This window comes from Aptenodytes forsteri, unplaced genomic scaffold (assembly GCF_000699145.1).
Source record: "Aptenodytes forsteri isolate BGI_AS27 unplaced genomic scaffold, ASM69914v1 Scaffold578, whole genome shotgun sequence".
In the NCBI taxonomy this organism is placed as follows: domain Eukaryota; kingdom Metazoa; phylum Chordata; class Aves; order Sphenisciformes; family Spheniscidae; genus Aptenodytes; species Aptenodytes forsteri.
In genome coordinates, this window is record NW_008795139.1 from 289,562 (window position 1) to 317,007 (window position 27,446).

Genomic DNA, 27,446 nt, shown 5'->3' on the forward strand with positions numbered 1-27,446 from the left:
CGCTGCCACCGGGTGCAAGGCTGCACCGTGTCCCCGCGCCCGGGATGCTTTGGTCCTGTTGCAAGCATCGGGAGCCACAGGAGAGCCGGGCATGGGCAGTGTGGCAGGCAGCAGCCCCGCAGCCGGCAGCGCTCCCCTCCCCACGCGGCAGAAACAAGAAGAGCGTCCTCACTTCCGTGGAGAAACGCACGTTGTTAATTTGAGGTATTTAGAGCCTATTTAGGCAGAAAGGTCTGCTCGGATTCCTCTTCCCCGCGTGTCAGGACGCGAGGCAGCTGATAAAATTCCTAAAGAGGCAATTTGGAGAGCAGCAATGCTGTCACAACAGCGTTTCGTGTGCCATCAGAAGGGGTAATTAAAGGGCACTCGGAGACTCTTCGCTGCGTGCCAGGACGCGAGCGCGATGCAGGCACACCGGCAGCCGTCGCGGTGCTAACATGTCTGCCACTCAATCAGCAGTCAGCAGCCGCTGCGCAAACCAGCCTTCCTCCCCGTATGCACAGGCAGCGCTTTGGGATGATTATTGCCGTTATTATTTAACAAGGAAAGTGATCTGGGCCCAGTACAGAAACCCAGCCAAAACCTTAACGGCGCTGACTGCATCCCCGTCCTCTCCGCTCCTGCTCTGCTGCTGCCTCTGCGGCGCCCAGCCTGGCCACGGGCTTGTGCCGGGGCTGGTGGCACCATGACACCCAGCCCAGCCTGGCCACGGGCTTGTGCTGGGGCCGGTGGCACCGTGACACCCAGCCCAGCCTGGTCACGGGCTCGTGCTGGGGAAAGGGACTGGCAGGTCCGAGCACCCCGCCAGGCAGACGGCACCCCCCGCTCCACCGTCCCGGCCCCACTGGGAGCTGGCAGTCACTAACCCCTCACCGGTGTTATCCTCTAGCCACAAACCTGCTCCCTAGAGTGGTTTGCTGCTGCTTTCCCAGGCTGTTAAGACACAAGACCACCAAGAGGTGGAAAAGCCCCTGGAGCGGGGATGCTGCTCTCTCGGGTGCACCGGTGGCAGGGGGACCCTGGCAGGCTGCGCGGCCGATGTCCCCCCAGGATGGGGATTGCGAAGGGCGGTTGTTTCAGCACCCTCCTGGGCAGAGGGGCCAGTTCCCGCCGCGGGCTCTGTGACTTGAATCATGGCGATAAGGCAGCACCGAGAGGGGGAAGTGAAAAAAAATCAACGCAGCATCTTCCAATTTCTGCTATTAAAAAGCCTAGTCATTAAGGGAATGTACTTATTAATTATCTGTGATTTGTTGTGAAATGCTGAGGGGTTTACAACAACAAGAAAAGGGGAAAAAAAAATTAATTTCTCTTCGGATGCCCTCCCTGCGCCGCTCCCGGCCCTGCGCACGCCCCTGCCCCTCGCCGGTGCTGCCATCTCCCCGGGTCCGTGGCCATCTGCACTTCCTAATTAAAGGAACCCTCGGGAGACCCGTAACACAAATGAGCTAATTTCATGTTTAATGATCTTTAATCAGAAGTGAGTGTGACTAACAACAGCCATCCAGAAGGTGCTTTGTTATTCATTTTATCTTCCATCGGCTCCTCTGAAAAGCTCGAATCCCCTCTGACACGTGGTGGCCCTGCTCCCGCAGTGGGTGAGAGGGTGGCGAGGTGATGCTCAGGGAGGAGAGCCATCCCCTGTTCCTGCTTTCACCCACTCCAGCGCTCCCACAACATGGCACGGCACGGCATGGGGAGCAGACCTCCTGGAAGGACGTCGCTCCCACCGGTTTCCCTGAGGATCACAGAGCCCTTGCCATACACTTTTCCAAGCCCTGACGACCCCAGGAGCAGCCGGGAGAGATCCTGGCCCACCTCACGCCACCGCTGAGGTTTGCACACGTGAGACAGAACGTGTGGGATGGCCAGCGTCACTGCGGCCCTGGCCCCAGGACATGCCCTGATGCCAGGCTCCACTTTCCTCGCCACGATCCCGCTGATGCTGCGGGGCTTGTGGGGTGCAAGGGAGCCCGTGGGAACTGGCAGGGCTTCCGCATCCCTGGCATCCAGAGGCCAGTGGAGCCGGTGGGAATTTATTCCAGGAAGGAGGGACAGAGCTCTCGGAGACCCTCGAGGGAGATGCTGGGGGTCTCCTGAGAGGCAACAAGGGGCCCTATAATTTCCTCTCCCTAATATTTGTTTTTTAAACCATGCTTGTCTTCTTCACGTAATCCTCTCTTCCTCCTCCTCCGGTCCACGTTAAACCAAGCACCCTGTCTGTGTAAATAGCACTGATATTTCTAGAGCCTTTCAGAATAAATACCAATAAAGAAAACAAGGAGGTGAAGATGTCGAGGGATTTCAGGGCAAAACATTGCCCCGTCTCTTGCAAATGAGCCTGCAAAAAGCACTCGCCGGTTCACATTGAAGGGGAGGCAGACGCTGGGTAGCTGCTCCTCGATGATGTGTCAACTGCTGCCCATTTTCTCACACCGTAATTGCCAAACGGCATCTGCGTAATGGCACTGCAAGCGCCGTGTCGCTAGCGGATAAGCATGGGGTTATTTCAGTCTCCTAAAACCTCGGGGCAAGTTATGGGGAAACGACTTTGGGAGTTAAGTGCAACCACAGACTAATCTGCAAATGCCGCTGAAGCCATCGCCCAGGCTTCTCCGGCAAAGCCACTGAGTAACCACCATGCCTGCACCAAACCCTTGCAGGGTGTGTTGCCTGCACCAAACCCTTGCGGTTGGGTGTCACCGAGCAGCCCCCGGCCAGGGCTTGACCCAGGTGGGACCTCCTGGATGGGGCTCCGGGGATGCCGCATGCCCGAGTCTCCCCAGGGACTCTATGTCCTCCTTGTCCCCCTTGAGCCCTCCATAACAGCCCCGTGCTCCAGTCTTTCGCCGATTTTACACCAAAATGCCAAGCAAAAAGCTAATTAACGAAACCAGGCTGTGAGCTTCTGGAGAGCTGCGAGCTGGAGCCTTGCCAGCTCAGGGGAGGACCCTGCTTTGGCACGGGCGCTCCCTGGCCACGTGCTGGCAGACCAGGTTTGAACCAAAGCCCACGACAAGGAGGGACACGGGGGGTCTCAGGTCAGCAGTGAGAGGCACTCCTCCCCGCCACCCCACCCCCCAGCCTTCTCCAAGAGCATTCACGTAGGTCTTTTTTTGCCTAAAACAATTACAGCAACTAAAAATAACATTAGGTCAGTGCTCTGCTATCACGCTGCAGCCCGGCAATGTCAGGATGGAGGGGTGCTGGACCAAACCTCCAAGTCAGCGGTCTAATGAGGTGGCAGTCAAACCACATCACGCAGGCAGCTGCCACCGCCCCAAAAAAGCCTCGGAAGGAGCTGCCGGTGGCGCATCAGCTCTCCTTGCTCCAGCCTGTCCAGCCGGAACACGCAGCTGGCAGGGATGCAGCAGAGGGGCCACAGCTCGCTCTCCCCCCTATAGCTTTTCTATAATATCACCCGAGCTGGCTAATCCTTCTCCTGCAGATCTGTTGTCCTCTGCAGGATCACTTGCTGCCATCTTGTAAGGGTCACCCTGCTGATTGCTGGTCCTGGGGATGCTACGGCTCCTCGGGGTGAGGAGGTATTTGCAGGTAGCTCCTGCTGCACTGCACTGATTTTGGTCCATCTCAGCCCTCCGGCTGTGGGTTTCATTTCTCCGAGCGGCACGGGTGACCCCTGTGGTCAGAAAATCTCTTTCAAGATTTAATTGGCTTTGGAAGAGCCAAATCCTGCAGCAGTTTGCCTTCCAGGCAGGCAGGAGGAACTCGGGGGGCGGTGGGAAGACAAGCTGGATCCCAAGCTGGCACCTGCCTGTTTCCCAGCTGCCGGATGGGGCCGGACGGGGCCGGTGGCAGGGCCAGCATCCCAGCCCACGGCATGCCAATGTAGGGATGAGCCAGGTGACTGGGATCTGTGCCTGGGCAATTCAGCAGGTGGGGACAGCAAACGGGAGCCGGTGTGCCCGCACAGCGCCGGTGGCTCTGCTCACCAGCAGCTCTTTCCTCTGCCATCAGCACTTACAATGGGCAGCGAATATTTAGCAAGTTCTTCATGTCCCCGAACCGTTAAGCACACAGAAATAGCAACAGATTTTGCTTATAGTTGCACCTTTAGTACGGAAGATAGCCCGCAGTGTGTCACGCAGCTCACGCAGCTCCTACCGCGCCTGCAGCACCTGCAGTCTCGCGTCGGCTTTAAGGGATGCGGGGCAGCAGGGGACGAGCAGGGGGACACAGCGCATTCGCACCGCAGCATCGCCCCTGCCAAGCCCACCCACGTCGGGAGGAGCGGGATGGAACCGGATGATGGCTGTGCCCGGGGACGGGTCCGTGATGGCCAGTTTGCCCTAGCTGGCAGCTGGGGCTGGAGGTCTCAGCCGGGTGAGGGGTCACCCCAAGGTCTCCCAGTCCTGCCAGAGGCACAGCAGCCTTCTCGGCTGTGTAACAAGGCAAAGAGAGTGTTTCTGCAACAGCTGCCACGGGGTGGTGGAAGGGCCACAGCCAGGAACAGGCTCCCAAAAGGACCGGATGAATTCCTGGGAGCAATTCCTACCTGCAATCACAGCCACGCCTGGCTCTGGGCATCATGAAAAACACTGGCAGCGGCTGGTAGGGGCTGAACCTTTTATTTCCACTGGGCTAGAGCTATCCTGGTCCATACGCGTCATGATGAATCCTTCCCCAGTCCCCAGAAAGAGGGAAATATTCACGGTTAGCCCCAGCCACCTTGGGCTGTCGGATGGACCCAGGACCGGTCTGGTGGGGACCGTGCCTCTCCTGCCGCCCTTGCCATGTGAGTCCCTTCGCATCCTATCCAGCAGCAGAGACCATATGCATTACTGAGGACAGGTGGAAACAGCCATCATAATCTGCCTTGGCATATTTTTTTTTTTAAAGCAATTTCCTCCCTCTGCCTCTCTGACAGAGCTGGGGAAATATTTAAGTGACCCGTCAACAGTTTTTTCATCTCCCTGAGAAGATGTTTTATCTGATCACGCCTCACCGGCTATTCTTCTTTACACAGCATCTCCTGTCCGCTCCCGCTCCTCCGAGCCTGCCTCGAACGAGATGCAGCCGCCTCTCCCCTCCACTGCACCTGGGTACCACGGGGATGCCAGCACCCATGCAGAGCTGTTGGGATCCAGGGACCCCCTGTCCTGCCGGTGATGGGATGGGATGGGACGGCAGCACCAGGAGGAAAGCCAGCAGCCCCCGCACCAAACCATCACACCCATGGGACCACCACGGGTGGCCCAGCCATCTTGCAGAGCGGGGGGCAAGGGGAGCAGCCTCGAGCCCCGTCCTTGGCTTTTAAGAGGGAACGGCACCAACACGGGGTTTTTGTGAATGATTTTCTTGTTCTGCTTTTCGGCCAGAACAGCTCTACAGCAAGGTTGGTGCTTTAACACAGTAATTCTCCGAGCGTAATGAAAGCTGACATTATATCAAACACAATAAAGACTCTCAGTTGATGGAGATCATTCCTGAACACACAAACCTGTTAAACTGAAAAAAAAAAATATCAATTCTACACACTCGCCAGCCAAAAGAAAATGTGATTTGTTATCTAAAAGGGGGTTATAAACACAGCTTCAATGCACTTTCTGTGCTGTAATGAAAACTCGGTTTGAAATGGCAAGATGACTGCAAATTAGAGTATTTGATTTTATTTTCTAACTTTTTAGGTAAACCTACAAGGGCAAGTACAAGGTTATGACGACGATCTTTCTGTTCTCAGCCGATAAGTAGGATCTGTAATTAAAGGAGGAGAAAAATGAAAGGGGGATAAGGAGCTGGTGTTCACCCTTCTAGCGCCGCTTTGAACACAAAGCCCTGCCTGCATCGCCGCGGCAAACCCACAGGAACAGCCACCGGTGCCCACGCGTGGCGTGGCACAGGCGCCGCTCCCGCCGCAGACACGTGCCAGGCACACCGCGGCAACGCCGGATGGAGTAGCTGGTCGGCAGGGCCCCGTGCCCGGAGGGATGCTGCATCCAGGGCTGTACGGCCACGGAGGGGCATCCAGCCGTGCCACCACTGGCACCGTCCCCCCGCTTTATCCCTCACCTTTCTTGGGCGGTCGGGAGCGAGATCTCTGTTATTCCTCCTGTCCTTCCCCATTTGGCAAACAGTGATCCTGTTTTCCCTGGAGTTTCGTTTCTAATGGAGCTTGAAATTATCTGGGCTTTGTTATTTGCTCGCGTGTTTGCAGGCGGGGGTTATGGATAGAGGCAGCGGCGTGGGGCTGCCCGTGCTCCCTCTGCCGCCTCCGCGCACGCCACCACACCCCAAAACCACCCGTGCTGTGCCCAGCAGTTAAACCCTGTCCCCAGCAGCTCTTACATCTGCAGCTCAATTTATAGCTATTTTTTTTTCCAAGGAGAAAGGGCCTGCTGGGCTCTGACCCTTCAAATGTCCCTTTCCAGCACCTAAAAGGTGGGGAGAGGTGGGAGGCAGGGGGTCAGCAGGCAGAGGAAGAGGGGACCTTCCCAGTGTAGCGATGGAAAATGCAGCAAGGAAGAAGAACTGGGAGAAAAACAACAGTAATAAACATTTTATGAAGCAGAAAATGGCTTATAAAGAAGTCAACTTTTAAAGGCAATTTATATAACCTGCCAAGCGCACATAAATGCGAGGATGGCTCTCTGCAGCGTCAGAGTGTCCCTTAAAGGGACAAACAGCTCCGGCAGCCCCAGCAGTCCGACACACAGTGATGACGATGCCCTGGGATGCATTTTGCAGCTGGTGGCGCAGACCTGTGCCTTCGGTAGCGTCCCCTGGGTCAGCACGGCCCCTGTTCCTGCATGCCATGGGGGTGCGGGACACCCGAGACCCCGCTGATGGTGCTGGGATGGGGTTGAAGGTCTGGAAAAGAACCTAAGGCACTGGAAAACCCTGGAGGAAAGCAGAGCACACGGGAGGAGAGGAGCTGGGAGAACAGAGCCGGCTGGGACGCCCAACGGGCAGCACGGCAGCTTGTCAGCGAGGATGGATACAAAGGACGGCAGCAAAAAACTCAACATGACCTTCCAGTGTTTTTATAGGTACACTTTGCAGGTCTCTTGCCTGAGCAGGATGGCAAACAGAGGATGGAAACCTGGTAAACATCATCGCGGTGTGGGCTGCAGCCCTGGCACCTCCATCTGCTGCTGGGGATGGTCTGCACGGGGGGCTCACACCGCTGCCACGGCTGGGGGACAGTGCTGGGGACATCCAGAGCAGGGGGACAGACCAGATGTGCCTCGAGGGACAGACCCCCGTGGCTCTGCACAGAGTGGAGCCAGCCTGTCCCGGCGGACTCCCTGCAGAGCCCTGGATGCAAGCCCGGAGGCCAGAAGCTTCTCACTGGGAAAACTGGTTGGCCGGGCCCCCGCAAACTGGGAGCTTTTTGTGGTCTCTTATCGTACCAGCGCCAGGCGGTTGCAGTGCGCCGTGGTGGAAGCCCGTCCCGTGGGAACGGGACCCAGCTCTTGCCTTTCCGGGGCTCCTCCCGGAATGTTTGCCAGCGGGTGAACATGCATCCCTGAGAGACCCTAGCTGTGTAGGCAGGGAAGGGCATGGCCTCTCCCTCCTCCAAATCACCGAGGGTGATACAACGGCCCCGCACCGCAGCCTGCCCTGCTGTCCCCCATCCCTGCCCACGGTGCCACCCCAAGCTGCCACCCAGCCCCGGGGTGAAACGAGCTGGAGGGACGACATGAGAGGTGCCCCGGGTGCCACTGCATGGGTGACCTTGGGGCCAAGACTGCTTTTGGCCAAGGAGAGTGCTCCGGTGTCCAGGGGAGCTCTGGGGACACATGGGGACACGGCCCCAGCTTGGCATGGCCAGGAGACATAGGGGGCCTGAGGGTGGGCGAGGACAAGGAGCAGGGATGGGGCAGGACAGCATGGGACAGGGGGGAGTGTTCTGGGACCAGGGAGGCGCTTTGCAAAGCCCCCTGAGGTGGGAGGCTGAACTCAACCCCTTCAGAAAGGCCAACATGGCCGGTGTGTGGCTGGGAACATCAAAAAAAAGCGAGAAAAAAGAAACTTTCCCCATAGAGATGGGTCTTGAGCGATTGCTGGCAGCAGCCTCCCAGCCGCTCGGGCTCCTGCTCCTGTTTCATTTTCCCCCCGACTTCCATAGCAACCCATCTGCAGCAAGGTTTAATGGGGCTGCCATTAGCACTAATGCAGCGCAAACACTCAGCATCTGCCGTCGCGCCTTCGGATGGAAACACGAAAATAACCACGCTCGCCACAATCTGTCATCGACTCCGGCGCGAGGTTAGGATGCAACACGCTGGGAGAGGAGGGGAGAGCTGCGGCCAGAACGAACAAGCCGCTTGGTGGGAAGGGAGGAGAGGAGGAGCTGGGGATGCTGCGCTGCTGCCTTCCCTGCCCGCTGCCTGTGCCAGCACCAGCAACAAGCAGGGGGCAGCAGCAGAGCCAGTGTCACCCACCGGTGCTGGCATGCAGGTCTGACCGTGCCCTGCCAGTTTATGGATGAAGGATGGCAAAAGGAGGTTCAACCCCGGCAGCGAGAGCCATTTACGCAGCCCCTCCGTCCCTCTGCTCTGCCCAGGAACCAGGGCTGATGCAGGCAGGGCTGATGCAGGCAGGGCTGAGGCAGGCAGGGCTGCCTGCTGGGGAGGGGAGCAAATGCCCAGCGCCCCGGGTGCTGTGCACAGAGCTGGGCCAGTCCATCAAGTGGATGGACCCCCGGTTCCCCAGGGCCGGGCAGGATCTGGCTCGATCCGGAGAAAGGGGCTGGGTGGCTCAGGAGTATTTTTTATTGTAGACTCTGTTTGCACTGGAAGGAAAACAATCTTTCCTTCCTTTTGTATTATTGTTATAATTTGAGAGCATTTCAAGGCAGAATCCTTCAGGTTCCCGCTGAGCGCTATCACTGCCAGAATTACAAAGTCAAATGCAATCATTAAACCCGTATCTTCCCTCTCCCAGCCCAGATTGCTCCTTCCCCCAGAAACAGCCCCCACTGCAACTGCTGGCAGGTGCCACGGACAAGCCACCGCTGCTGTCACCCCACGTGAGACCCCGCTCAGCAGCAAAGCCGCTGGCTGCTGGAGATGGCGGGGGGTAAGAGTCTTCCCAGCCCCCAAACCCTCAGCACTGAGCCGCCAGCTCGACCTTCACCTCCTGCCTTCTCCTTACGGCGTGTGCAGGCAGAGGCGAGGCTGGAAATGAGCTCAAAATCGCTTCATTTGCTCTCGTTAGTGCTGGCAGGCAGCGGTGCCGGGGCCGCCTACGTGCCGAGCAGCACAGCACGGCCAGTGGTAACTCGCGAGGGAGCCAAGAACGTGGGCAAGGAGGGAAAGAAGAGCCCAGGGATGGGAGCAGGGATGGGACAAGGAGCTGATTCCTGTGCCAGGAGTCATCCCCAAGGCCGGTGCCTCCACAGAGCTCAGTGTCCAGGAGGGAAGGGGGTGGGAGTAGCTGGGGCGCATGCGGAGCCTTACCCGGATGTTGTCCTGCCAGTGGTGAGCCTTCTGGAACTTCTCCGCCGCGTTGGCAAGTCTCTGCAAAGCAAGCGGGAGAGAAGTAAGACCAGGGAAAGTGAGAGGAGCCGGGCATTGCCCACGTCAACCCGGGACCGTGGGTTCTGCCCCAGACCCCCCTCTGTTTGGGGGATCCCCCAGGACCCTGCCATCCCTCTGCTGTGCAGGCAGAGGGGCAGGAGGAGGGATCGCAGGCAGCAATGCCTGGAGAAGGACATTCCGGGCATGGGGAGCCAGTATTTTTCTGCTTGCTCCCACCTTTCCTGGAGCAAGCCAGTGTCTCCAAAGGAACTGCTGCCACTTGAACTCAACGAGGGCTGAGCCATCACAGCTTGGCGGCTGTTGGCGTTACCGCCAGAGCCGGGCAGGCTCTCATTTGTGGCACAGGGCAAGGACTGAACCCGGGTCCCTGCGCCAACGGCCCCCAGCTCTCTGCAGGGCAGGGCAGACCCTTCAAAAATGCTTTGAAAACCCCCTTGAAATGCCCCAGTGCTGGGGCCCAGAGGTGCGTGGCTCTGCCCACCCAGATTAACCCCTTCATGTGCCCGTGCCCTCCTTCACCCCGTCGCACGCCCAGAGCCATCGGCTCAGTGGCACTGAGCCCGTCTGCAACACACCAGCACTCCCAGGGAGCTGGCGAGGAGAGGAACCAGCTATGAGACGCAGCAGCTCTGTCTGCAATTGCTGCCTGCAGCAGGAGGGTCCAGGGCTGAGCTGCCTGGCCAGGTCTCACCCAAGGCTGGGGCAAGCACAACCTTCTCCCACTAAAGCACATGAGGCTTCAAAGGAGACAAAAGCATCTCCACCCTGATGGCTCCGGAGGCAGCAGGCAGTACAGGCAGGCTGCTGCCCGTGCTGGGTTCACCCCGTCGCACGCCCAGAGCCATCGGCTCAGTGGCACTGAGCCCGTCTGCAACACACCAGCACTCCCAGGGAGCGGCCGAGGAGAGGAACCAGCTATGAGACGCAGCAGGAGGGTCCAGGGCTGAGCTGCCTGGCCAGGTCTCACCCAAGGCTGGGGCAAGCACAACCTTCTCCCACTAAAGCACATGAGGCTTCAAAGGAGACAAAAGCATCTCCACCCTGATGGCTCCGGAGGCAGCAGGCAGTACAGGCAGGCTGCTGCCCGTGCTGGGGTAGCCAGAGGAACCAGGGCTCGCCAGGAGCAGGATGGAGCCATGCTCAGCACCAGGGCAGCCTCACTGGGCTCGGGCTCCGCCATGAGAGGCCTCACCAGCACAGAGGGTGCAGCAGGGCAGGGCTGGAGACCAGGCAGTCCCTGGGGTACCGGCAGTGCTGGAAAGAAGCCGCAATCTGGCCTTTAATGGAGCCAAAGGGCTTTCCAACAGGATCCACTCTGCATCACTAAACAAATAAAGCCAAGAGCAAAACAAGCGACACAGACCTTTCCTTCCATCCCTCGACCAGCTCCAGGCCCCCGGGGGTGCGGGCAGCTGCCCGGGGAGCTGCCTGCCAGGGCTGTACAACCCGATTAGCACCAAAGCCCAGCTGGAGGTAGCACGGTGTCCTGAGCCAGCCCGCAGAGCCGAGGGCCACCCGGACCCCTGGGTGCCGGGCACCCTCACCGCTCACAGGGGTGTGCCGTTTATCTCCGCAGCCTCGCAGCACCCGGCACAGCCTGCCTGCTCCCCATCAGCTGTTGGCTTTACAAGGCCCCCGGGGAATACACGCCGTGGAGGTCTCAGCTCCGGGGGCTGAGTGGCTAATCTGTACGGGGTTAATTGGCCATGAGGCTTGTGAGGCTGTCGCAGCCCAGGAAGGCTCCCTAGTGAGTTAGTGGAAGACGCATCAAGCAAAGATGTGCCTTATGGCAGGCGCTGCTGCATCGCCTGCTCCTCGTTTCCCTGCATCCCCCAGCGGGACGGGACATGCTCTGCTCCACGCAAGCGATGCCGGCAGCCAGAGCATGGGGAGGGAGGGAAGCCCTGGCCGCCTCCAGCTCCCTGAATCGTCTGGGAGGAGGAGGAAGGAACACTGACAATGGGGTGACATTGGGCCAAACAACAACCCCAAATCATCGCCTGGGCAGCACCGCAGAGATGCACATAAGATTCCCAGTGCTACTGCACACCCAACTTTCATGCTGTGAACCACAAATCCCAGAATGAAACAGCACTCCTTTGCTCAGCAGGGACCCAGCATGCTGGTGGAAGCCCACTGGGGTGGCAGTGAAGTCCAGCTACACCCCTGGGAATTTATTTCCCCAGGGCCTGGAGAGCGCCTGACTATAAGAGCACGCGCACACAACACGACGATCTCCGGAGAGGTGCGCAGGAGCCTGGGGCACAGCCGCACGTGCCGCAGCTGCCGTCCCCGTTATCACCAGTTCCTCCAGCGCTGCCGTCAGCACACGGGGATGCAAAATGCCTCAGCCCTTCTAAGCGTATGTTTGGGGGAATGGAAGTCCCGAGGCTTCACGGTGTCTCCTTCACGTGCCCCGCTGCCTGCAGGAGAGCGGCAACACCCAGCCCCGGCAGCACGCAGCCCTGGCAGCGCGGTGGGAACAAGGCCACGATGGCAGGTGCTGTATTACCGGGAGCGTGGCAAAGCACCGGTACTCGAAAATAAGGTCACGAGTGGTGAAAGACATCATAGATCTGGCCCTCCCCAGCCAGAGAATGCAGCTTGTTCTTATCAGATGCAGGGAAGCGCGTCTCCATCACTGCATAATCTCAGCACGCACTGGTCAAAACTTTCCTGTTTAATCTTTTCTATTTTTTTAATCTTGATTTCCAAATCAAAGTGCTTGCTTTCAATGGCCAGCATCCAAGGGGAATGATCAGCTATCAGCTGAGCACTGAAACAAAATACCTATGGCTCTGGTGGTGGAGAGAAGAGAATGGGAGACAACGCGTGGCTGGACAGAAAAGCCGAATAATGTTAATTTTCAGGGCAGTTTTGCGGAGGGCTCACCTGCGCAGCCACAGCCCTGCCTCCCCAGAGCCACCTAGAAAAGCTGTGGCCCCAATTCTGCACCTCATTCCCCCAAGCTTTTGTGCTCTGTTTATATATTGAGATGGCTGATTAAAGGTGAGCATTTATTCCAAGTCACATTTAAGGCAGCAGTGATGAAATATGCATTTTTCTATGCTTGGTAAGAATGTGTTTGTTTATTACGGGCAGGGGTAAGATTTATGGACATCTTTAACTATTCATTGCCTCGTGCAAAGTGCCTGGAGGGTTGCAAATGGTGCAGTAAGGGACGGCTACACCCAGGAACGACGCTTTGACGGAATGTATTTTTCCTCCAGAAAATGTCAATTCGTCAAAGTTGCTCTAGACACAACTTTGTTTTTTAAAAAAAATAAATCCAGATGCTCTTGTTCGATAAATAGCACGTTGCAGGGATGGGGGAGCCCGCGGGGGGAGGGCACAGCCATAGCAGGGTGCTGTGCCGGCTCCCAGCTGCAGGCGGACACCCACCCCGGGGAGAAGTGCCCCAGAGCCTCTCAGCTGTTGCTTCTGCAGCATTTTCCTCACTGAAGACATTTTGATGACGTGATCGAGATGGGGACTGGGAGGAGAGAGGGACCAAGTGGGCAGCCAGCCATCCCTCCTCTGCAACAGGGGATCCTCTGCCCGTCTCCATCCCTGCTGGGGAACATGCTCGGAGCAATGCCATGTCAGGGGGCTTCCATGGGAGCAGCCCCGGCCTGTCCCCGGCTGGTGCTAGAGGGGAGCCCCAGCCAGGCCCTGCCCTGAGACAGGCTGCTGGCATGAACGGGATGGGCGATCGCTGGATTTGGGATCCTCCAAAACCGTGGCAATAAGGATGGAGCCCCCGAGGGGGTTATTTGGGACAGCTTTGCTCACAAGCAGGGCTTGGAGTCGTGTTTTAGGGCCGGAATGGTGCTGCTGCTCCAGCAAACCCCTCTGGCCACGTCTCTCTGGGGAAGGTGACGGGTCTGCCCGGAGCCACACATTGCTGCAGGATGTCCCCATTAATGCCAAATGAGTTCATCATGAACAATGTTATCGTGATCAATACAGCTCAGGGATTATTTCTAATCCTTAATAATGATTAAACCATTATTTTTCAAGTGTTACAGATCAATCAGTCCATCTCAAGGTGCGCTGCGTGCAGGGACTGCAAGATGCCTGGGATGCAGGCAGCATACCAGGGAGCCGGGCAGGGATCTTGTGCCCGTACACGGCAGCCACCGAATCTTCCCAGGGGCTTTGGACCTGGGGTTGTCATTTTTGTCATTCAAACAGCAAGAAAAATTAGAGGAATTACCAAAAATAAGGCATGGGTGTGAAATACCTGCAAATTTCCAGCAGGTTCTGGCACAGGGACTGCCCTGGCCATGGCACTTTAAGGAGCACGGTTCTTTCCCCAGAAGTCTCCGAGGGCTAAGGACAGGAGAATTAGAGGCTGAAAACACTGAATTGAAACGACTCCACAGGTCATAAAAGGCCAGCAGGAGATTTCCAAGGGATTGGTGTCTGGAGATCCTGACGGCGGGGGTCTGCGAGGAGGAAGGTGCTGCGCGGGCTTTATTGCACCCCGGCCTCTTTCATGTTCTGCACAGTGCTCCTCTCCGCCTCGCTGCTCTCCTGGGCAGATCCATCAGGAGCTCCCTGCTCAGCGCACCAGCTTGCCCGGGATTAAGGAGCCTCGGGGACAGCATGGACTCGGGATGGGCAGGCGGTGGTGAAGGCGGCACGGCCAGGCGTGCGCCCTCCCTCCTGAAAGTCGTGTGGGAAAGGAGAGGGGGGACAAGGTGGGTGACCTCCCGTCTGCCTAGAGGATGGCACCTCCAAATGCATGGCTGCTGTTTTTCCCCTGCTTTGCTCCAGGACCTCGCTTCTCAGCCCTGATCACCCACAAGCTCACCCACCCCACCCCGAGCACAGCTCACCCACGCGTGCTCGCCCATGGCAGCACCTTTCAGGGGGCAGCCGGTCTGATACCCCGAAGCTGCTGGGAGGGAGGCAGTGGGAAACACTCTGAGTATCGGAGCTGGCGCAGGCAGGGTCTGCAACCTCCTCCCTAGGCAGAGGGGACCATCCCTGCTGTCAGCATCCCCACTGCTTGAGGGGCCAGCATGCAGAGGGACTGTCCCTGACATAGCAAGCACCCAAAGGTGCTGCCCACCTCCTCCTCGTCGCCTGTTCTCCCCCATCGCACCTGGGGCTCTCCTGCATTGCTCCAGTATTTTCACACAGCAGCTTTCCAAGGGAAACTGGTCTAACGCTTTGCTAAATCTCTCTTCCCAGCCCCCACACGGCAATAAGTATGCCCTGGCTGTTCCTGACTCGGTCAGATCAGCGAGGCAGTGGAGCAGAGACCAGAGCAGCATGGGGAGGCCAAAGGCCAAGGTTGGATTTATAAGACAGGATTACGGCAAACACCCTGCAAGAGGAGACTGAGCAGCCCTGCGTAACGGCAGCAGCACTGCCCTTGTGTCTCAAGCCTCCCCATGGAAATAAAGCACCCCACGCCTGTGCCGATGCTGGGGGGATGCTCCTCGGGGAGCCTGGGATGGCGTCCCCAGCCTCTCCCCACAGCCAGTAAGGAAGGGCCCAGCGATGGCCCAGCACACGGCGGCTGCGTGTGCCCAGGGATATTTGCTCTGAGGAAGAGCCACTCCTGCTAAGCCTTCATTTAACTCCCCTCCGCGCGGCTGTTATCACCCTCATCTCAGCGCCTCCCGAAGTGTATTAACCTCCTGCACCTGAGCACACAGCTGGAAGGAGAGATCTTTGCTGGAGATTAAAACAGCGCTGCGCTGGCCAGAGAGGTCCACACAGCATCTCATCATCCCAGCCCTCCTTCCAAAGTGAGAAAACACAGGTAAAAGGTTAAGACGAGAAGGTGAAAAACAAACACACACGACAAAGCCAAGTAACCCAAACCCTGGACAGGAACACCCCTGGGAGTTGGTTTTGCAGCTCTTCCTTCTCCATGGTGGAGGAATGAGGATGGCTCAAGCCCTCTCCTCTGGCACCAATCCCCCCTCCGTGGATGGGGCACCCTGAAACCACATCTGTGACCGTGGAGCATCCAGAAAGGCGAAAGCCCATTCCACGTGCTTCATGCGCCTCCATCCCCATCTGCCTGCATGCATCAGAGCAGAGGGCACCTTCTCACTGCGCCACAGTCCCACCTCCTGCCACCAGCTCCGGGGTGCCCCCGCCCTGGCTCTCCCTCTTGTCCCCAGCCTGTCCTCTCCCTGTGCACCAAACCGCATGCACACCCCTAAGCAAACCCTAATGGCACAGCACACACACCGCCATCAAAAAATGATCAACCAGCAACAAAAGACGACAACCCTCTTATATACACATAGGGAATATAAATCTTGAGTAAACACCGTAAAGCAGCGAAGCATCTCATCCTGTAATAATCTCCGAGACAGTTGATCCCAGGGCTCTTATTACCCTAGCAGCCGTCATCTGAAATCCAGTCGGCAGCGGGCTCAGCCATGGCTGAGTATTGATCAAGGAGGCAGCTTCAAACATGCTGCAGTGTTTTTCTTTCAGAGCACTAACTTGTTTGTCAATACCAAGTCTACCCTCCTCTGGCACCTGGATCCAGTCCGTCCCAGGGGAAGGATGGAGCTGGGGCTGGCGCTGGCTGCTAATGCTCTCCTGCCCATGGGAGGGCAAATAAAACCCCAGTGAACAGTAAAGAGCAGGCGATAAATCCTCCAAGGGCTTCCAGACCCCGGTGTTGTACCAGGTGGTGCTTGCTGCTGGGGTCTGGCAGGGCGGTGAGCGGAGGACATCTCCACAGAGCCAGCCCGGCCAGCAGCGAGGGTTACAAGCACAAACCTGGAGCAAAACCAGAGCCAGAGCTGCTGCAGATCCCACGCAGGGCAGTGGCATGGCCAGCACCCAGCCCTGGGAGCCTGGGGCGAGCCCCGCAGCCACAACTTTAATCATTTTACTGACCATCTCAGTAACTCACAGCTCTGCAGGCCAGCAGCGCTTGGCTCTTGCTCCCCTGCCAGCGTCTCTCTCTGCTCCTTCTCCTCCAGAGCCACAATTTTTGCTGGTAAGAAACACCATCGCCAGTTGTAACAACCACAAGCAGATGGGTACCATGTGTTTGCCGAGGTGGGGGAGGAAAGGGAGGGCATCGCTGCCCGGGGGGTTTCTCCTACCCCAAAGTATCGCTCAGGCCTCCAAAGCAGCTTAACTTCTTGCAAATGGAAGAGCACCAAGGGCAAAAGGACAGTGCAGGTAGCCAGGCATCCTACGGCATGCGCCTTGCCGGGCGACCTCTTCAGCTCTTCTCCCCTTGGAGAAAAGCCTCTCTCCGTTACCCTTCTCCCCGCATTTGTGCCCTCCATGAGGGATGACATTTGCTTTCCAAAACCGCAAGCAGAGAGCAGCTCTGCCCCCGCTCCCCATCACCCTGGCAGCTCCCCAGGAGGGGAGGAGGAGGGCAGGGGGGGCCCTGCCCTGTGCCCCCATGGGGACGCCTGTCCCTGGGGACCAGCAATAGCAAAGCCTCAGCTCAGGTCCTCAGACCCTCCCTGGCTCCTGTTTTCACCAATACAATGCCAAATAACCACTGCCCCATCCCTCCGGGGGGAGAAAGGGCGAACAGGAGGGTGCAGGATCTGTCCCCACCACCACCAGCAGTGGGACAGACATGGGGTGCAGGATGGACAGATGGGGCCAGGTATGGGCAGGTGCAGGCAGGCTTGGCCTCTCTCACAGCCCCCTTCCCCTGCACGGAGCCAGCAGAGGGAGTTCAGCCACACTGGCATCGCCGCTTCCCACCTGCCTTTCGCCCTGGACGTATGGCAGCAAAACCTGCTCCCTCGTTAGATATGCCTTTAAACCATACTGGTAAATGCCATCGTGATTAAGCCCTGCTGGAACGTGCTTCTGCCTGGCTTTGGGATGCAGCCAAGCCAGGCACACTTGCCTCCTCTGTTCAGGACCTGAGAAAAAACACTTTCCTCTGTCCCCTTTGCCACACTATTTGCAGTCACGATACCTTTCTGCACCCTCTACAGTTGATGGAGAAGAAAGCAGGGACCTCTGCTCTGAGATCCCAATATGCAGCCAGAGGAAGAGCCAAGCAGGAGGCTTCAGCTGCCCCGTGGCAGCACGGCTCTCCATGCTGACCCTGCCCAGGGGCACCTGGGCTGCCAGCAGCGCGGGGTGGGAACGCTGTTCCAAATGGCTACACTCTGCCGTGCAGCTTGAAAAAGGCAGAGGTGAGAAACTAGAGGACGTTCCCCAGCAGGTCCAGTCCAAACTAGGGCAAACATCGCAAGCCTCTGAGATAGGATAGATGATAACGGAGGATGTGCTCGGCCGGGCCAGTGGTCTGACAGCTGGCACTTGCTGTCCCTCAGCTGCAGGAGCAATCTCCTCAATTCTCAGCCTGATCCAAACTCATCCCTGGGGCTAGAAGGTGACGGAGTTGCTGCAGCAAGCTGCCATTGGGACCCTCACGTTCATTTCATTACTGTCCTCAAGAGGAAGAGGACTCAGGACTGCACATCAGGCATCCTTTTCACCTAAACTTCAGGGAGTGTTTGATGGTGAGAAGAAAACCAAGGATGTAAATGGCTTTTCAAAGGCTGTCTTGGGTGATAAATCCAAGCCCAGCAGCTTTAAATTGTGCTCATTTCACACCTCTCACTCTCTTCTGGAGCATGAGCTCACGAGATGAGCAGGGCAGGGAAAGCCCCATCTGTTCCTTATGGAAGTTTCTACCACTTCCACAGTAGTTAGACTGGTTAAGATCTAACTATTTAACTGCCTAAACAAAATCCTGGCTGGCAAGGAAGAAAGTCACTCTTGGTGTCCTGGTTTTGGCTGGGATATAGTTAATTTTCTTCCTAGTAGCTGGTACAGTGCTGTGTTTTGGATTTAGTGTGAGAATCACGTTGATAACGCACCGATGGTTTAGTTGTTGCTAAGCAGTGCTTACACTAGTTAAGGACCTTTCAGCTTCTCCTGCCCTGCCAGCGAGGAGCTGGGAGGGGGCACAGCCAGGACAGCTGACCCAAACTGGCCAAAGGGCTATTCCATACCATGGGACGTCATGCTCAGTACAGAAACTGGGGGGAGTGGGCTGGGGGGTGTGACCGCTGCTTGGGGACGGGCTGGGCATCGGTCGGTGGGTAGTGAGCAATTGCACTGTGCATCACTTGCTTTGTATAGTCTTTTATCATTATTATTATTATTATTATTATTTTCCCTTCCTTTTCTGTCCTATTAAACTGTCTTTATCTCAACTCATGAATTTTACTCTTCCCTCCCCCCACGCCCCTCTCAATTCTCTCCCCCATCCCACTGGGGGCGGGGAGAGTGAGCGAGCGGCTGTGTGGTGCTCAGTTGCCGGCTGAGGTTAAATCACGACACTTGGGATGAAGCTGGAATATTGACAGCCAGCTTCCGGGAGATGCTGAAGGCCTGGGGCATGTCAGCAGCACCCCAGAGGGGTGATGGATACAAACCACCTGACAAACATGGCTCCAGTGCTGTTTGTCGGCTGCGGGTGGGACAGACGTGTCCCAGCACCGTCAGGGCTGCCCAACTTCAGGGCTGCCCATCCCAGTCCGAGCCCCCCGATAATTGCAGCACCCCTGCTAACGGGAGGGCTGCCAGCCGCACGCATCAAAGCTAAAAGCCTGGCAAGCGCCGCTACCCATGGCTCTCGTTATCTGCTGCTTTGGGGACAGCAAATGCCAGGGTCCTGCTGTGTGCTCGGTGGCACTGGCACGGCGGGGATGGGGCGGGCGAGCTACTGGGCACAAACACGGCACCCCGGCATGGCGCAGCGGGTCTGCTGGAGCTCCACCACAACAGGAAGGGCTTGGGGGCTCTCCCCCACCGTTCTCATTTGCTGGGTGACGAGCAGCTTGCTTGCTGCACAATAAGGTTTCAGACGACCAGAAATAATTCAAGTTGAGACACATTTGCTAGAAGGTCAGGGCTGGGGAAACGTGACGGCGGGAGGTTCACCGAGCTGGGGAGGAGGAGATGGTGCTGCCCTGGGCTCCTTCCCTCTCCTTTCCCTGACGGCTCCTGCGGGACAGGTGAGCGGTGGGCTTGGCAGGCTGGAGGGATGCAGCTCCTGCGAAGGGTTTCAGGAGACCGCGCCTTACGGCACGAGGTCCCAGGGCAGCGTCAGCTTCTGTGGTGTCGGGAGGGTCAGCAAACACGTTAGCTGGCATCTCAGCCCGCTGCTCCAGCCCCGTCTCCTCCTCATCCTTCACTCCAATGGCGCTCCCTAAACCACATTCAAATAATCTGCGGAGCTCCAGTTATGATCATCAAGTAGGGCTTGTCGCAGTTCACAATCCATTACAATAACCACGAGGCATTTCAGCGGCAATTATAAGAGACAGTTTCACTTAAAAATCAATTTTACTTAGAGCTTGGGGGAACATATTTTTAAAAAATAAAGGGAAAAAATAAAGGAAGCGATACAGCTTGCCACTTGGGCAGGGGAAGGAGGAATTTGCCCAGCCAGGTCTTAGCAGCCAGAGTCTCCAAAGAAAAAACAAAACAAAAAAATCCTTCCTTATCCTTCTCCTTCCTTATTTCAGAGAATTAAGTCCCATGTTAAGATGACAAGAAGTTCAAGGAGTTGCTCTCCCTCCCCTGCCGGTGCTCCGCATGGTACCAACAACAGAGAAGCTCCCGTGAGATGCAGGTGGGCATCCCTGGGAACCCAAAGCACAGCCGGCCATCACGCCTGCATCCCGGCAGGCCCCCGGCTCCCCACTCCATGGGGATGAGGCCTTTTGTGCCTTTGAAATCCTCCCCTTTAGCTCTCCACCTTTCTTTCAAGCAGAAGCTGTTAGAAAGTTTGCACTGGAAACCACTTACAATCGATTTATTTTAAGGCATCACCTCTTGCTGCGCTGTGATGTGTGAGCTTTAAAAAGCACCTCGTTTATTATCTGCTGCTGCGCGGGGATTTCCATACGGCACATCACAGCGCAGCGAGAGCTCCTCCATTATTAAGTTTTTATGGTAAGGCAGATTTTCAGCATGCAGAAATCCCCCCAGAATGCACCAAAATGTCACACCCCGCACCCCCAGCAAGCCCCAAGAGGAGCACCCAAAACTTCCCAGCTTGAAACCCTCTGGAGACACGTGCGGCATCTTCCTCGTGTCCCCCAACACCACCAGCAACCCTCCTGCAGCCTGAGCGGGGTCGGGCACGCTGATCGGTAACTCGGGCCCCCACAATATAAATGCGACCAGAGCAGTTTAAATTGCCAGTTTAAAACACCAAAGAAAAGCAACTGCAATGCAAAAAATCCTGTAAAGGACTTTTTAGTGGTGTTTTGCTCTAAAAAAAAAGCACCATAGTTGGAACCAGCTTTGTGCAAACTTTCAGAAAAATAGCAATCAAGCAAAGCAAGCAGCTCTAGGTGCCAGGGGGAAGTTTCAGGGAGGTGGAAGCGAGCAAGCTCAGTGGGTCGCCAAATGGCTCTTCCCAATGCGACAGCTCACAGTGACCCCAACACTCATCCATCTACCCCCATTTCCACGGGGCAAGGTGTAGCCTCTCAGCTGCCAGGACCCATTTCCATCCCTTTGGGACATCCACCTCCACCCTTTCTGCATTCTTGCCAACCTCTTCTGCCATGGGGACAACACTGAGAGCACCCAGGTGAAGCGCTCAGCAGGGTCCAGGGCTTTGCCAGCACCCGTGGCCAGCACCGTGCGCAGCCCTGCCCCAGGAGCAAGAGGGGTTGTGCCACAGCAGAGGAGGAATGGCAAACAAGGAGGAGGAGATGAGATTGAGCAAAGAAAATGTACTATCTGAGAGGTGAATGGTGCCCTAGAAGACCTGAGAGGAAACTACGATGAGTGAAGCCTCCCAAGGAGGACCCACGGCTTTGGATGCTGCAAACAGGAGTGGACGGAGCAGCAGGACACAAGGCAGAGCCTCGGGGGGAAGGGCTGGGTGGCCTCTCGGGGCTCATCCATCACTGTGGTTTCACAACAATTACACGTAAAGACGGCCTGACAATCTATCAAGCAAATTATATGCTTCATTTTGAAAGTCCGTTATTATGAATTTACACAATAGAAATGTAAGAAAAGGCTTCTGGAGTTTGACTTAGCCCCCGAGCACCAGCGATGCTGGCATTGCCACTGCGTCAGGAACGCTCACACCCAGCAAATAGGGAAAACCAGTAAACTGCCCGGGGACATAACACAAATCTCAGGCCATTTCCCTATCCTGGCCTTGTTTTGCCAGGGCAGTTATTCCCCTTTCTCGAGCGACACAGGAGGGTTGGCTGAGCAGCCCTTTGGGCCGACGGGATCATTCACATTCTTCACCCCAGTGTTCAGGTTTGAGAAAGGATCGTGCACCCCTTTTTGAGATCAAGATGTTCGCTCACCCTCTCTTGGCCCTTCAGCCTCTTGCTCTTGGGCAAAGCTCAAAGCTCAAGCTCTTCAGGCTTCGTTGCTCTTTGGCAAGATGTCCCAACATGCTTTCTCACTCCTCTGCCTCCTTGTTCAAAGCTGCAAATCCTCACACAGTATTTCCCTTCAGCCCCTACCGCTGTGTTGATGCTTATGGACCACACAACAAATCCAGGCTGCTGGTCGGCTGCTGTGCTGATGGAGGGGGATTGTTGTTGCTTTGGTTTTGCCCTCTGTACACCTATTCTCTCTTGTCTGGAGCTTAAAATTTAAGTGTCGTTTGACTCTGCATTTTTACAGCACAGCAAGCCCAACTCATGACCCAGCTTCCTTGGTGCTACAATAAAAGAAGGAACCAAACAGCAGCAAACAACCACCATAGATGCAAGGGGGTCTGATGCCCACCCTTGCATCCAACAGCCAGCCCAACCCCTGGCAGGAGATGCGCCCACTCGACTTCACCCTGCGTCTCTCCATTTTCTGGCTTCCACAGACTCCTGATGTTCCTGTAATATAATTTTCCCAATGAGCTTCAATACAGATCCACTCCTGACTCTGTTATTGTCTTTTAATTTCTTTCTTTCCTTCCCTTGGTCCTTTTGTAAGGAGAGTACTCTCGTCGCCTGCTGCAAATCTGAGCACGTAGCTCCTGCCTGGCAGATGTGGCGCCCAGAAAGCATTGGTGCTAATAAAGTCCCCTGTAATGAGAGCTCAGCTCCCCTCCCTCTCCTTTGGCAAGCGTGATTGCCTTCCATTCTCATGGCGAATAAAGAGCCACCCAAGCCAAGGAGAGGGACTCAAGGTGCGTTCACTCACCACTACGCCCATTTCTTGGGCTTCGTCTTTATTCATTTTGTCTGAGACGTGCCCTCACAGCAGACCAGCCCCCCGAGGAGCCTCTCCCTTCCCTGGGGCGCACGGCTCTGGCACAGCTGGAGACCCTACAGCCCTCCTTTGGGGTCTGCGTTTGTCGGGAGAAATCCCCTCCAGATCAGGTTTTCCCTATGGCAACGCTGGCCTGACCCTGCAGCTCCCCAAGGGCAGCATCACTCCCCATTGCAGGGGAGCCTGCAACGCCCTTCCCTCCATCCCGCTCCAGGAGCACGTTTCGGCGTTACCGTTAAACCCAAAACTCAAGGCGACTTGACACTTTTTGTTTTAAAGACCAAGGTGGGGGAGGAGAAGGTGTGGAAGAGCTCCTGTAAGGGAAAAGCCATCAACTGGAACAAGATTTCAACAACTACACGTTTCTTGACCTTTTCCACAGTCATCTCTTTAATGTTTCACGGATGGATTTGATAAAAGAAAAAATTAATAAAATATATTTCATTTTTAAAAAAAGGTCAGGACATGTGTTACAGCGAAAAACTCATTTAGGTCCCTACCTGCCGCCTCGTGGATGCCGAGGAGCCCTCCCCTGCCTCCCACCTGGGGCATTCCAGCCCAGGCATCCATCTCCCTGCCTTGATTTTCATCGCATTCGGGGTTTGAATGTCTCTTCTGGACCTTTCCTTCCCCTGCCAGACATGGGGTCGGGAACCATAAGGACTCGGAGATGCTGACAAAGGCTTGAGAGACACAAATATCTGGTGGGATGTTGCACATCTAACCTGGAGAGGCAGCCAGCGAGCTCAAACATGGAAAAGACGCTTGTCCAGGCTCCAGCACAGCTCTTCTACCTGCTGCTGCTCAACCTTGGGCCCAAACTCCTCCCCAAATGTCTAGGTAGATGTTGAGGCTGTTGCGATGCCTGAGCCATGCACAGCAGAACGACCAACATCTGCACTCTCTTGCTCACCATGACGGCCATTCTCATGGCTCTTGCACCCACCCCATGGACATCACCCCTTGCCCCTGCCCATGGACACCAACGTAAATCCCATCCTCTGTGTCCGAGGTTGGGCTCGTCAAGAGCAAGCAAAGCAAAATAAATCCCCCAACCACAGAACCAATTCCTGCTGATCAAGATGTTTTAAAAAAGAAATGCTATTTAATAGCAGCTCGTTCCCAGCTGGCCCAGTGGCCTGTTCCCAGAGGCTCAGAAACAAAAGCAGCCTGGACGCAGGCTATGGACGTTTGTATTATTAAGCCCGCTCTGCAATTAGAGCAGACTTCTGTCTAACTTCTGCCTCCTTTTACCATTCCCTGATTTTTTTTTTAATTCACTAAGAACAAAATATAATTCATCAAAGTTTGCAAAAAAATATAGGAATTACTGTGATAACATCATACTAAGTTATTAAGTGGTGACAATGGGGGACAATTACAGTATATAGTCCATTATATAGCACTGCCGTCGGGATGAATCAAAGTAAAACACACAGTGAATGGCGAGGAGCTTATTAACGGGAACATTAGTGTGCCAGAACATAATACCTGCCATTCAGCCGGGGAGTTATCACCATGCTGGCGCCGGTGGGGACTGGGGAGGAAAGTTGTGGAAAGGGCTGGCAGCTTCACTCCACAGTTCGAGGCACCAGCCCTGTGCTGGGGACACTGCAGAGCTATCCTCAGCACTTAAACAGGGAAAAAGGGCAAAACCTCAACCCTGGGCAACCACCACGCAGCATCTCCCTCCAATTCTGCTTCTGGAAGGCCCTAAAGGTTTTTGCAATGGCTCAGCCAAGCACAACTGGAAAAGGATTTCCCCCAGCTCCCACCAGCATCCATGGGAGCATCCTCTCTGCGCTCACCAGCACCCCAGAGGGCATCTCACCCCCGCCTTTTGGGCAAGGGCCGCTCCACCACCGTCAGCAAGACTTTGCAGGTTTGGTTTTTTTTATTTTGAGGTTTCCTCCTGCCCGAGCAGCGCCCGTCCTATGGCAGCGGGGCAGCAGCAGAACCTTTTCGCCCCTGGTCTGCGTGGCAGCAGCTTGCACACAGGATGCCACACTGTGGCCACGGCAGCTCTGCAGCCCGCTGCCCTGCCTGCCCTCGTGCCCACCAAGCAGTAATATTTTTTCACTTTTAATTCGAAAGCCCAGCAGAAAATTCAGAAAAGGGTGGCCAGATGTAACAGCTTGGTGCGTCTGTGAGACCAGCAAGAAGAGGGGCAGTAGTGACAGTGCTGAGCAGCACCCAGCACTTCCCTGGTCCTGGAAAGAAAGCCGTGGCAGGCGGCGGGGCGCTGCCAGAGCGGCACAGGCACAAGCCTCATCCCAGCCCTCTGCCCAGCTCTGAACAGGCAAGAGCTAGAGCGAGGCAGCACATGCCACCCCCCCAGCACAGGGTGCCTGGCTGGGACGGCACTGGGAACACCACTGCAGCACGGCTGGAAGAGCTGAAGATAAACCTTGGATACAGCCTACATCACAAATGCACATTTTTTGGAAGGCTTTGTGGGGAAGGAGCGTAAAACCCAGCCCAGTTCATGCGCCATCATCTCTGATGATGCTCTGGCTGAAACATCCCCTGCGCGATGCTTGCTCTCAGCCGGCTGCTCAGTGTCGGGTTCGGATGTCCTGGTGCCACTCACTGGTGTTGGGCACATCCCGGCCTCCCTTTCGCCATCATCTGAGGCTGTCTCTTGCCTGCATGACGCTGGGAGGTGCAAGAACTAATCTATCTGGGAAGATGCTATTTGTTGGGAAGGGAAGCAAGAGAGAAAGCTGCACGCCCGCTCCCAGAGAACAGCAGTGAAATTCCTAGGTCTGGTTCTGCGCAAGGACTAACACACGGGAAGGGCTGGTTTTATGCTCTTCCTCCCAGGCTCTGCAGCCTCTTCGAAGCCAACGCACCTGGTTATAGCTTGGGTGGGTCCTGTCCCTCCCCTCTCTGCTGGCCTGAATTTCTTGCCAGTGGTGAAACCCTGCTCTCCTTTGCCGGAGCCGGCGCTGGGTTCCCTGCTGCTCCAGAAGCTCCGGCTCGCTCCTTCCAAGACGTTATTTTTACACTTCTCTTAAAATACAACACTAAGAGAGGCTTCTTGACTATATTAACATTAGGAATCTAATCAGCAATCAGACAGCTCATAATTTTCTGATTAGCTCTGATTATACTCAATCTTTAGGAATGGAAAAAAAAAAAGAGGAAAGAGAAAGAAAAAAAAGAAGGAAAAAATGTAAAAATATTCTCTGCTCAGTTTTCCCAACCCAATTCCCTTGACGAGGCACAGAGCCACGGCAGCAGCAGCTCTGCTGTCCTTGGCTAAGCAGGACAGTGCCATGGTGACCTGCTAAGCCAGGGCTGCTCAATAACCCGGTGCCATCACGCTGCTGATCTTCATCCTTCCGGGCTTGGCTGGGATGTTGTCCCAGAAAGGGGCTGCTCAGGGAACGGAGAAGACATCAAGAGTGCCAGAGCTACTGACAAACCCGGAGGAGTGTTGTGAGCTCTGTTCCTGGGCCTAACGTCTCAGATAATACGCTAAAAACCAGGGTAGAAGGATGCCACATAGAAAGGACATGTGTGTGTATCCAGCTGGCTTCAGCCTGGAAGGAGGAGCCTCTCCAGGCAATGAGGAGGAGGAGGCTGAAGAACGCTGCGAGATGAGGCTATGGCCACACACCGGCTTGGTAGGGGACAAGTGCTTCGTGGCAGCCCAGAGGGAAAGATTCCAGGGAATCAGGATCTGAGGATTGCCAGAAGCTGGGAGGCAAACGAGCAAACGGCCTGAAGACCCTAGGGCAGGAGCAGAGGATGCCTCCCAGCAGGCAGATTTACCTGCAGACCAGGCAGTGGGAGCCGGGATGACATCCCAGAGCAGGCTGCTCCTCTGAGCATCTCCAGCCTCTGACAACAGCAGCAGGGAGGACCGAGGGGAATTTGAGAGGTGTCAGGTCCCCAGCATCACCTGGCCGGGGTGTCTGGGACACGTCTGGGCAGGCAGCTGATGTTGGTGGGGAGCTTGGGGAAGACTCCTGCTTAGCCTGCCTCCACCCCTGCCAAGGGACCTCGGAGGACAACTTTCTTGCTGGGCTTTTGTGAAGGAGGAGAAGGGGATCTGCTGGTGCTGAGCCTTTCAGCTGCAGCCAGGAGGAAGGAAACTGAGGAACAAGCCAGAGGAAGGAGATCTAAACTAACCCCTCTAACAGAGTTAATCAGTTGTGCACGCTCTGCATAGGAGATTCACTCCTGACTGCAGCAAGCGATCAGCTGATGCTGTGAAGCATAAGATTTAATTATTTGTATCATAGCCATGGCCTGCATAACTACAAATGATATTAATGGTCATAAAATTGTCCAGCTGGCTCTTCAAACCCTGCGTCGCCCTGACTCACTGCCTCCCCCCCACCTTGCAGGGACTGTTCACACCACAGCACAACCGGTGGCAAACCCTATCCACCGAGCATTGCAGCAGACAGACGCCATCTGGAAGGGCCATCCCATGTCCACCCAGGGTCGCTGAGCATGGAGCGTGTGTTTTATGTCCTGAAGACAGCCTCAATAACGAGAGGTGCTCTGTCAAAGCCCTGGCTGGCCACGCATTTTCATCAGCTTAGCTGGACCTCTGAAGAGCCTCGTGCCTGCTCGCAGGCTGGGCAGCCGCTTTGCTGGGGAAGAGAGGGCAGCCCCGGCTCCCTCCAAGCTGCTCGCCGCTTGCCTTTGCTCCAGGCTGTTGCTCAGGCCCACTGGCAGAGCTGCCCAGTGAAAGCACTGCTC

The 27,446-nt window shown here is 56.1% G+C and overlaps 1 protein-coding gene across 1 annotated transcript in view; it reads right to left on the minus strand.

Annotated features, from left to right (window-relative positions):
• The window catches only part of CACNA2D2 (calcium voltage-gated channel auxiliary subunit alpha2delta 2), a 204,513-nt gene that overhangs the window by 34,079 nt on the left and 142,988 nt on the right, over positions 1–27,446 (minus strand). Inside the window, exon 3 of the mRNA XM_009278506.1 lies at positions 9,423–9,482. Coding sequence (XP_009276781.1) covers positions 9,423–9,482 — 60 coding nt within the window. The remainder of the gene's footprint in view (positions 1–9,422; positions 9,483–27,446) is intronic.